The sequence below is a fragment of the Leptopilina heterotoma genome, unplaced genomic scaffold, assembly GCF_015476425.1.
Source record: "Leptopilina heterotoma isolate Lh14 unplaced genomic scaffold, ASM1547642v1 Lhet_191, whole genome shotgun sequence".
Classification (NCBI taxonomy): domain Eukaryota; kingdom Metazoa; phylum Arthropoda; class Insecta; order Hymenoptera; family Figitidae; genus Leptopilina; species Leptopilina heterotoma.
The window spans coordinates 1,543,547-1,556,049 of NW_025110910.1; the positions used below are offsets into that span (position 1 = coordinate 1,543,547).

Consider the following 12,503-nt stretch of genomic DNA (forward strand, 5'->3'; position numbering starts at 1 on the left):
TTTTTACCAAAGGGTGGAGACTATTAAATAAGTAAAGTATTTTCCAAAAGCACAAAAAAAATGAAGCTAAATGCCACAAAAGAGGAGAAAAAATGTTGAATTTTAAGAAATTCGGATTTTTGAATTTTTGATAATTTTTGAAAATTTTCAATTTTTATCCAAAGAGTCGAGACTAATAAATAAATAAAGTATTTTCCAAAAGCACAAAAATAATGAAGCTAAATGCCACAAAAGAGGAGAAAAAATGTTGAATTTTAAGAAATTCGGATTTTTGAATTTTTGATAATTTTATGAAAATTTTAAATTTTTATCCAATGGGTGGAGACTATTAAAAATGCAAAGTGTTTTTGAAGAGCCCAAAAATAGTAAATCAATTTGCTTAAAAATAGAAGAAAAATGTTGAATTTTAGGGATTTTCGATTTGTTGGGCTAGTAGTCAGGGTAGTTTTTTGACGAAAGAGTGAAGTTAAAAAACTGAGTAAAGTATTTTTGAAGAGCCCAAAAATATTAAAGCAATTTTCTTAAAAAATGAAAGGAAAAATATTGAATTTTAAGACTTTTTGTGCTAGTGGACCATTCTGTGTAGTCAAGGAGTCGATCCGGATGATTAGGATTTGATTCATTAAAAAGTCCCATAATCTCACTTTATTATTTTAGAATTTAAAAAACCAGCGTCAATTTTGAGTAGTGTTATTTTATTTCGCGGCTGTACTGCTTTTAACACATTTTCTTGTCAGTTATTAAAGCGTCAAGTCACGGTGTGATGGAGGCAAAAATAGAGGAAAATTAATACTTAGGACCTTGAAATCAAAGGCGTTTTACTGAATAATAAGTTAATCACAAATTCAGAAGTAATATCAAATTACGATGAACGCAGAAAAGAAATAACACACTTGTAGAAAAGATCCAATGTTTCGGTTCGCGCAGAAGTTTACCTACTCTTCGAAACAGAATTCATAGTTTAAGCAGGAACTTTATTTGGAAAACGGGCTAATTGTCTGCGCATAATGGTCAAATTTACCTACTGCGCTGATTCAAGCTCCACCTTCTAATCCACCATTTTTTTATTCTTTTCGCAGTTCGATTCAGAATCGATGAAAGTTGGACCTGAACTAACCCTAGCTTTGGAATATCATCCAGAGGGATGATAACTAATCGAACCGATAGGGATACTATGAAGGTTCGGTCCAGTTTTTCCGTAAAACCTCCAGGTCTAAAAAGCAGAGTATGGAATATTGCAATTGCATAATAGAAAATATTTTTCGCATAGTTCGGTTCATAAGAATGTGATCTCGACTTGGCATTCACCTTCTCGTTTAACACAGGCAAGGAATGCATGACTGCAATTCGATCCGTCCCATTTGTCGCCTATCAATTTGATCTCGTAAATCTGCCTTACCGACCGTGAGAGTGTGTCTTAATTTGAGACCTGGGCCGCGCCTAAATAGTCACAAATAGTCGTCGCCTTGGTCACGAGTCAGTCACACAGCGATCATCATCCCTCACGGGCATATCTATGAGAGGACTCTTTCTCTCTCTCTCTCATGTGAAGAGCCTTATTGCAGATCGCTCGATGTAATGTCACGTATGAAATCGGTAATGAGCTGTAAATCACGCGTCGCTTGCGCTTGTTGCGAGGCCCATTGTGCATGAGTCACTCGTGGAACTTACACGAAGACGCTGTTGAGATTTTTGCGAGAAATCGAAGGAACGGATAATAAGCGAGAAATTCTCTCCGTCTCTCTCTCTCTCTCTCTCTCTCTCTCTCTCTCTCTCTCTCTCTCTCTCTCTGTTAAGTCGATCTTATAAAAGGAGAGACGAGGCATCGTGGGCGTGCTAAGTAAGCGCCGAGATAGGCGATGACTTTTCGAAAGGGGAAAATCTTCAGCGACGTCCCCAATTAGTGTCGATCCGAGACTTATACGTGAATTTTTTTCACCCGTAAAATTCATTCAAGCTCAAGGGAGACTTGACCTTTGCTGTGAATGCAGAAATTTGAAAAAGTACCCGTATAAGCTCAATATTTTTGAAACTCAGTTTAGCTCAATATTTCGGATTACGAACCGAAAATATTGAGCTAAACTGAGTTGCGTAGTGTTTTGTGTTCTTTGAACAGACATTAATCCGAAGATTTTACTTTCACAAAATTAGAGTTGCTGCTTCTTCACGCCGATGCTTTCTGAATAATGAATATATAACTTTTTCACAGTCACTTCTTTTCTGGGTTATCTACGTTTGTTACGGCAAATTTGAGTAGAGGAGAACATAATCCACACGTCAACTCTCTGGAGAAACTGTTTCCATCTTGTTCATGTCCATGTCAGAATGTCGACATCAATATTGCCTTCGATCAAAAATAAGGGTCTTCGATTTTCTAATCTTTATGTTTGAGAATTTATTCCTGGATTGCTCCTACAGTGTATTTTAGAATCGCTTTTGGAATTGCTCCTGAATTCTATTGAAATGTTGCTTGAAAATAGTCATTAAACTCATTGGATCGGTACAAGGATCCTAAGATTACGAATTATCAAGAATCCATTCATATACTGAAATGGCACCTAGAATTGTTGCTATAACAATTAATCGCCAAATTGATCTAACATCTCCAAATTTATGCTTATAAGATATAGTAATTTAGAGTTCCATCCACTAAGAGAAAATTTTATTCGAAACAACCGAATTCTTGATAGCAAAATAATTGCATTGCTGGTAACCAAAGATTTTGTTGGTTCAAACAAACAAATTATTTATTTGTACCTACGAAACATTCAATAAGCTAAAAGAAACATTAACATAAACAACCGAACAAACGGCTTAATTCCGTAACGTTTATAAAAATAAGAGATTAATTTAAAGGTAGGCCCACCTTTATTTTGACCCCTTTAAAATTAAAAACTGCATTTACTTCCGTAAATACATAAATTACACCCTAAAAATCTTTGACCATATGATTTTTACGGCTTTTACCATGAAACTTTATGGTTTGTGAAATAAATCACTGGGAAAATTAAAATAAAGGAAAAGAATAATTACTATAAATTTTCCTCCATTTAGAGAAACTCTTCTCCGATTGAAATGAAGTTAATATTTCTCATACATCGTAATTATATTGCGAGTGAAGGAATTGGCACTTACCTCGTTTTTCATCGATCGCTCGTGTTTCATCGTCGATCACCCATGGAAAACGCTCCTATAAGACCGAGATAAGCCGAGCGAGCTGAATGGTAGCACATATATGTAGCATTACCAACGCTCTACACTATATACAAACCAGCACGCTTAACTTTTATCCGCAGTGTCGGATACCATTTAGATCGTATTTCAATACCCTATCTTTATCTCAATCTTTACATAGGGGAATAATAATTCAAATTATAATCTGAAAAACTTTTACATTATAGAGTCTTTTTCGAACTCCATTATTTTTCGCATGTGTGATTTTTAGCAAAAATGTGATCTTCTTTTTCAAATTTCATCTTCAGTAAATGCATGCATTTACAAATTTCATCTGCAATGTTATTCTGGTTTACATCAAAATGTTATTTTAACTATATAAATCGTTTTATTTCACTGTTCACAACTAACGGGTTCTATGACCATGATGTTTTTAACTATTGTTTTTTTTTTTCATACATAAGATCACGTTTCTGTTTTTCTTCAATCAATGCCGTTCGAGGGCATTTTTGACGTTAAATCTGTTTCGCAAAATTATTTTCTTGCAGCAATTTTTAAAATTAATAATAGAAGTCTATACTTCATTATATCCACGTCAAAAAATTCCATGGAAGTACCCCCTAGAAATTTGGGCTTTTTTCATCAATTTGGAGCTTTTTTTATATTAAAGAAGAGATTTTTCCGAAACACCTAGGTACTCAGATTTTTTTTAGAATTTATTTCCGATTCAAAAAAAATTTGAATCTTGAAAAAAAGACGCTAGTCTTGACAATTTGTTTTAACATTTTTTAGTGTTGGTTATCAAGTCTTCACCAAATTGGAAGTTTTTTTTAAAAAAGAGCTTTTTTCAAAACACGGAGGTACTCAGAATTTTTTTAGAATCATGAATGTTTCTTCACTTTCATTTGTTGTTGAAAGTTACTTTTACTTTTTTAGAAACCAAAACCTAAAAATGTCCACGTGGACAATTGTGGGGGGGGGGTGCCAAAGTCTATGGGGGAAGTCCAAAATTGATACATTAGGCCAATTCTACAATGCTACATTCGATATGAGTTGTCCCTTCCACGAAAAATTTGCGGACCTGCGCACTACAGTCGCACAGAGTCTGCACGTGCGCAGCAGTTTTTGCAAGCAATTCAAAAAAAGCTCTTAAAAACTGATTTCTGAACAATAATAAAAAATGATCTCTGTTAATTTTAATCACAGTAGTCCACATGTACATTATGCTCCCGCGTGTTATTGTTTGTATGTTAATGCGGAGCCAAAGCATGAGTGCATAGAATAAAGGAGGTCTCAATCGCGGCAAAGACATAACGCAATAATAATCACGATGCCAGATCGATACGCGATAGACACTGCCGTCGAACGATGGATGCCATTACATGGATGGATGCATATAAAAGTCTGGAATGTCGGGTGTCACATAACGTAAAGCTTGGAAAAATTCTACTCTGCAACATTGATATTTTTTTACTCATTTAATTATTATCACTCTTTCAATGTCCATACACATTTTTTTTCATCTAATGGCAATTAAAACATTAATATTTCTTATTTTATTGCAAAGTGGCACTAAGAGAATTTCTTTTGTTTAACGAACATGTTTCAAAACATTTTCTCTTGTTATTTGTTTTTTGTCTTTGTTTTTCTAAGATAATTTTAATAAAAATAAAAAAAAAATCGTGTAAATTTGCTGCATAATTGATGAAAATGATTGATATTGTAAATATAGCTATCCGGAATTGATTTTAATTTAATGCACACGACGCTTGCTCGTTGGGTGGGAACAACTTAGTCATTAACGTCAGAAGGATTTTTCAAGTCATGTCGATTCGTATAAACAACAGAAATATGTCTTTCGAAAGATTTTTTTTTCATTCGTCTCCTCCAATCAAAATGAGTGGCATTCTTTGTTTAATTTTTCAATTATCTCAACTATTATTACATGAGTAAATTTCATGAATTATTCGATTTTAATTCGACATTTAATCAATAAATACTTCATCTTACATACTTTTAATAAAAAGTTAATAGTGTTACATTTACTGTCATATGAACACTAAAAATTAACGCCTGTTTTTTTAAAACAGTAAAACAAGTTTATCTATATTTTTAGTTTGGAATTAAATTCTAATTTTTTATTATTAATTTATTTTATTATTATTATTTATTATGTATTATTATATTTTTCATCTTAATTACTTGAAAATTTTATATGGATTTAATTTTCATTAAAATTGTTCATTTAGATTAAATTTTCTGCGGTAAATAAAGTTCGGGGTATAAAAGTATATTTTTAAATTATATATTACGAACTTTATCTAACATCTGAACGATATTGGAATGTAGTCTATCGTCATGTAATTCAGAAGTCCTCTATTATTTTATCTTTGACCCTTTTTGAACCTTTGCAATCCTCAGAAAATTAACCGCACACACAAAAAATACAATTACTGTATACCAATCATTAAATATAAAGATTAATAATAATAATCGCTATTAAAACTGATCATCAGAAAACTTTGTGAGAAATTCAAAAATACTACTTTCTTCAACGAGAAAAAAAAGGTTACAATATTTTCTAACCGATTTTATTTTCTGACTATTGAATTTTTCACGAAAAATTACTTTAAAAATTATTTTATAGAATATTTAAATTATTTTCTTGATGTAATTAAAAATATGTTTGCGATTGTCAATGAGCTGAAGAAAAGTACGTAAGAAGCAACAAATTTGAGGTTATGTTTTTAATTTTTTGAGTGAAAATATAGAAAGAGAATCAATTATTAATTAAAAATTATTGAACTTCAAGTCTTGATTATATCCAAAATATTCAATGAAAATTGGTTTCAAATTCAAATAATTAAAAATAAAATTTTAATCAAGATCATCAAGATAAATCTAACACGAACCTAACCTACAATTCGTTTGTTTCTTAGGTCCCTTTCTTGGAAGCACGTCACAAATATAGTTTTATTAAGTTAATTAAAATTAGTATAGAGTTAATTATTTTTGTCATAATTAAAGCTTGGTTCACAATACAAGACCGAAATAAATCTAGACTAGCCTTCATTTGAGGAATCCCCTATTTTCATTTAAAGCAGCTTAAGGCCAACGCACAATAGTTTCGCGAACTCAAAGCATGAGTTAGAAAAGGAGATATATATTTGCGTCTCTTTCTTTTAAACTAGACGCCATTTCTTATTAATAAATTATTATAATAAATTATTAAACAAATACAAATAGTAATAAAAATGATATTTCTGAATAAATAAATTAAATAAAATTGAATTTAATTCCAGGAAACAATGAGGAACTTGTGTGGACTGAATTTGACTTCAAGGTGCTTGAGGATGTTTTTGGAGTGATTTGTGCGTGAAGATTTTCTAATTTCGTGAATAGTGTGCGCGTAAACAAAAAAACGAAAGAAAGAGAAGAAAAAAACAAAGTGGATCAGGGAGTGCCTCACGATTGAAATGGATGGTGTACCAAAGAAGGAGAGAGAAGCAGTGCTAATATATGGATGCCCATGGATGGAACTTGGCCGAAATGTGCCAGCGCTATCATCACGCTGTACCGGGAGGAGCGGCGGCTCAAAATTCCCCAGCTAGGGACCCAATTCAGGGCCTCTCAACTGCCTCCCACCTCAATCAGCCCAGTCCTTCTTACTCTCATTATACGTGAGTTTTAATTTTTAATTTTCTTCTGCTCCGATAAATGTAATTTGTTTTCCTACGCGAAAGTGGTCAAATTTTAAAAAACCAGAAAGTCACTAGATAGTGAATCCTAATCCCTTTCAACTTGGATCCACCATTTTGAATTTTGAAAAACTGACATCGCGTATTCGTTAATCTTAAATAGGGCTAAGGAATGAAAAAATTTGTTGAAATAAAAAATAGAGAGCGATCCAATTTGAATGAAAGTAGAGAGCAAGAGAGAAGGAGTGAAGAGGAGGGATAAAATAATCGAAAATTTCAATTTACATTGAAAACTGACGTAAAGATAGTATATGGGGAATAAATCTCGCAGTACTTGAAAATAATTGTGTAAAATCGAGTGTGGCCGGAGGCTTATCGCGACCTGAGCCGTCGGAATTGTATTATATCGCATTGCATATTAATAACGATATGGCAAATTAGGGATAAGTATATGTGTACCTACGATTCCGCGGTCAGGCCCCGTAATCCTGTTATTAGCGCGGCGATTAGGGGAAAGATGATCTCGGGGCAAATTGCAGGGGCGTACCCCGGTGTTTGGTTAGTGTAATCGCCAATCGCCAACTTCGCGATCCACGCAAGTCCTCCGTAAGGTGATGCGCGTTTCTCTCTTAACCCCTCGTTACTCTTTTGCCAGTATGAATACGCGACGTTTCCCTGCTTTTATACTCCCACGCAAATTCAACAATATATGGATAATATTGATATTTGCGAGTTATGAATTTCCTTCAATCAATATTTCACTTGTGCCTATACGCTCACTTATTAATAAAGATACTTTTTCCATAGTCAACTTCGCGAGAGTCTCTATCTGCTGGTAGGTTTGTTCTTTAATATCTTTTTCAAAAAAGCAAGGGAAATATAAAATAAAATTTTTCTGATAAATTAATATCATTACTAAAATAATACCAGAAAGCTAGTCGTTGGCCTAGTGTTCAGAGTAGTCTGCTTGTCTCACTGCCCTGCGCGCCACCCTCAAGAAACTCAAGACGCGCGGGAGAATTCAAATAATAATTATTCTATTAATTATCAACAGTTTCGGATCTTAACCTTCAAGTTATGAAGTAAACCTACCATTATGCTAATTTAAATTTAAAATACAAGTCTAAAGATTTTAAAATCAACATAAATTTAAAAATTTAACTTATAAAATCTTTAAAAAAAACTCAAACATTAATGTTTGTTTACAATGAGAAAAAATATAATAAAAAAAAAATAAAATGAATTTTTTTTTCCTTTTCGCAAATTAGTGACAAATCAGCGAGAGATTAAATCAGAATGAAAGTAATAGTAGAGCTTGAGAACATTTTAAAGCATTAAATGCAAAGTATTTAGGGGAAAATGGAATTTTTTCGTGATATGTATAATTCTTCTTGACAAGCGTTGTACGATGTCACGATTATCGTTCCGCTCCGTTCCATACTGTGATCACGGCCGTCGCTTGAAACGCCAAGCGTATCGTCGAATATGGCACTTATACCTATATCCAGTTGAACATTTTTTCTAAACATAATTGAAACCGTCGCATCTAACCTATATTTTAGACAAAGATTATCTTACATCTCCTTATATGACTTATCGAAAATTGAAAAAATTACTATAAAAAATTTCGAACGTTTTCTTACACTTTTTAATTTCTAAATAATTTTCTAAATTTCCTTTTTTTTCCTTTGAAAAATATCTTTCAACTGGATCAAAAATTTCTGTTTTCTTTCTTCTTGACTTGAAATTTGCCAAATAGTTTTTATTGAACTTTATAAAATTTTTCTGCGTATTTTCATCAATTTTTTACTTTTTTAATATATACCTAATACAAATTCTCCAAGCGATTAAGTTATTAAATTTCTATAATTAGCAACCTTTTTTTTCTCCATATTTATTTCATGCGCCTTTTTATTTATTTTTATCTCCTGCGTTTGAAGATTAAGTTATTATTTTCCTATAATAAAGTACCACTTTTCTTTTTACTTTTACTTTGTATCGCGTAACTTTTATCTATATTTTTTTACTTTTACTACTTTTTTTATGTTTGTAATTTTTTTTTATTTCTCATTTTTGTAAATATTTATTTTTCTTCTTTTCCACATTTCTCTTAATTTTTTTTTTTAATACTTTTCGTTTAGGAGAAAAAAATTTTTTTTTATTGACTTTTTAAAAAGCTTTCCGAGAAGTTGATGCCAAACAGATTGTTCCATTGAATGTTCTCAAGATGTCATAAATCCAAACAATGAACAAATGAACTTGATTTGCAAGTAAGGATTGCATGTAGTACAAACGTCAATAATTCTGGGAAGGAGACGTTTCTTTTGATAATTGATACGTATCTGCTTTTTTACACTTCTATTTTTACTTGTTATTATAATTATGTGAAAAAACGAACACATTTCTCCTGTTTAATTTTTTTTTAATTTATTACTGTGAGTAATAGGAGAATGTTAAACTATTTTTTTATAGAAACTTTATATTTGACACCAAAAAAGTTGCTAAAATTTTACCAAAACATTTTTTCTTTAAAAAACTTAAAATATGCGTGTTTTTTTTAAATTCGGCATAATTATTTAAATTTGAGGCAAAAAGAGTAAAATTTGGAGAGTTAAACTTTTAATCCCCTATATTTTTAATTCCATTTCGTATAACTATAAGCTTAAAAATTATTTTTTAAAAATAAACATCAAAACTAATCAACATTTTTCACTCCTTTTTAATTTTCTTAAATCTTAAAATTGGAAAATTAGAAAAAAATTTAGATTGTAAAAAAAATTTATTAGTCAGAGTCGTTTAAGAGCTTAAATTAGGTTTTGGTATAAAGTCTGGTCGTGCGTTTACGGTTCGATCCCCCGAAGTTTTAAATTTTTTATAGTAAAAGAACGTCTATTGAATCTTAGAAAATATTAATTTTTATTGTTCTCAAAATTATTTCTTAAAATTTAATATTTATAAAGAATTTTATCAAAATTTTTGAAAACAATTGATTTCATTCGAAGAATTTTAATAAAACTTTTAAAAATAATTATTACATTCTTTGAGAAATTAATTCAAAATTTTATTAAAAATGATTGAATTTTGAGAAGAATTTTATTAATTTGTTTTTAAATAATTGAATTCTTTTGGAAAATTTTATTGAAATAGTAGATATTAAAAATATTTGACTTTCAACGAAGAATCCCATTATATTTGTAAAAATAATTAAACTATTGCCAAAAATTTTCCAAAAACTTTTGAAAATAATTGATTTGTTTTGAAGAATAAAAAAAAAGTTTGCAAAATAATTACATTTTTCGAGGAATTCATTTAAAATTTTATTATAAATTATCAAAATCCTCTTATGAATTTTATTATTTATAAAAATAATTAAATTCTTCTAACGAATTTTATTCTATTTTTTAAAATAATTGAATTATTTTATGAATACAACATTTTATAAAACCTTAGTTTAGCTTTTTGGAAATTTTTATCAAGAAATTAAATTTTTCAGTGCAATAATTGAAACTCGTACGCACCGTACGCAGAAGGAAAAAGCAATTGACCGACCGGACCGGGAAATAAGTGCCGGGAAATGAAATATTCATGGGGCGAAGAGTCGAAAATGAGACCTATATATCTTTATCTTGCAAGTAAATCCCGTGACTTTTGGGATGCCCCGGGTGAAAGCGGAAGTCGAATGTAATGGATTTGGTTGGGGTCATAAACCCAGAGAGAGGGGTGGGGGAAGGGGCCGTTCCGCTGGCGTAAACCAAGGAATGGTGTGTTTTTTTCGGGATGCGCTTTCTTCGTGTTCTCAAATCTCGAGAGCGACCAAGAGCGACGGAGCGTTGCTAGTAGTGCAAAGGTGACTGGCTGAGGTCGTCATTTCCGCTTACCAACTGAGCCGCCGCGTTGGTCATTCGATTTAAAAGTTTAATCAGGGGACTATAAAATTACAGTTCCCCGGGCTCTCTCGCAAGCTGCCACTCTCAACCTACACTTGGCTAATAACGTGCCAGGGTGTGTTCGATACCTGATTATTTGAATAAAATACGTCTCGACATGTGTGTATATATACACTGGCACGTCGCTTTCTTCTCGCAGACTCCGCACTTAGAAACACGCGGCTCAACACAATTTATTGCTTCGAAGTTTATGGCTTTTGCGTGGAAACAGAGTTTCATTTTCAACAAAACTTACCAGCTCGTTTGCAAGCAAATGCGTGTCAGGGAATATAAATTTTTTTTCCCCTCTGAACACTGTTCAAGATTTTCCAAATCTGTAAAAAAAATTTTATGACACATTTGGTCATCGTAAAATTATTTTTTTAATAAAATCATTACACAATGTAGACAATTTTTGAAAGATTCGAAAGGGCAAAAATTTGCTCGATTCTAAACTTTTTTTTGTCAATTCGCTCTTCGCTATTGAAAAGTCGCATTTTCATGGTCAGGAAAGTTGTAAATTCACCTCGTTCACCGCAATGTCTTCGAGGCCTATTGACAAACCTTGAGATTATTGGGGTTTTTTTTATTCTTACATTAAGGAAAGCGTGGGAATTGAGATTATTTGGAAAATCCACTTCTGATTCTAAATATCCAAAGAAATATTAATAGAATCTTTAAAATATTTAATCAAAAATGATTTAAAAAAATGTAAAAATCATTCTTGATTATTTATTTACAATTATACTTGTAACGCTGAAGAAAGGTACTCTGAAGAAAGGTACCTGAGAAGCAAAGAATTTTAAGGTTATGTTTGTTATATTTTCATTTCAACATTTATAAACATAACCTCAAATCTTTTGCCTCTAAGGTACCTTTCTTCAAAGAACGTCACATTTCATTTAATTGTAAATAATTTAATCTATGAAAATTCATGGAAAATTCTACCAAAATTTTAATTTTCTCTGTATTTATTTTTTGAATAATAGCCCATTTTTCCTAAACTAGACGCGGTTAATTTTTGACACCATTTTATACTATTATTAATAACAGTAGGTAAATAAGTTAATAAATTTAAAAAGATAATAGCAGTATAAGTTTTATATATCATCCTATAAATTAAATTTACAACAAAAAGTACTTGTGTTAATAGTACCCCAGTTAGTAATATTATATGTATTACGCTAACGGAACGTGAAACATGAAATTTGATGATAATTGGCAAAATAGATGCACTTGCGGTTTTACGATTGCAATCAATTTTAGAAAATGCAGCATCAAGCTCCTTCTACAATAGCTTAGAATCGAGAAATTACAACTTTGGAAATCTTGACAACTATCGTCTTAGCTTTCACAAAAATCAAAATTGAGTACTATCTTTATAAAATATTTAATAATAATACTTAAAGAATAATAATTTAATAATTGTTAGAATAATAATTTACTTTTGAACAATAAAAAAAATAGTGTCACATTTCGGATGTTCAACCTCTGATGCGCGCGCAGCGTCACATATAATCTTTTAGGTAAATCCCCTAATTTTTAGAACTTAATTATTTTGTCGAATGGAATAAAGTTGTATAAAAGATTGTTTCATGGCATGTAACTGCGGTGGTCGCGCGTCGATATTATTGCTGTCGCCGATTCATTAGCCATGACCCACTGACGCGTCGCTAATTCCGAGTTATTATTCCTTGTTTCATAC

At 31.4% G+C, this 12,503-nt stretch overlaps 1 protein-coding gene across 2 annotated transcripts in view; it reads left to right on the top strand.

Annotated features, from left to right (window-relative positions):
* LOC122500817 (putative transcription factor SOX-15) overlaps window positions 1-12,503 on the top strand; it is a 45,749-nt gene that overhangs the window by 10,162 nt on the left and 23,084 nt on the right. For both annotated transcript variants that reach the window (XM_043609928.1, XM_043609929.1), the window contains exon 2: window positions 6,477-6,854. In XM_043609928.1, the coding sequence (XP_043465863.1) occupies window positions 6,694-6,854 (161 nt within the window). In that variant the 5' untranslated portion in view covers window positions 6,477-6,693. The remainder of the gene's footprint in view (window positions 1-6,476; window positions 6,855-12,503) is intronic.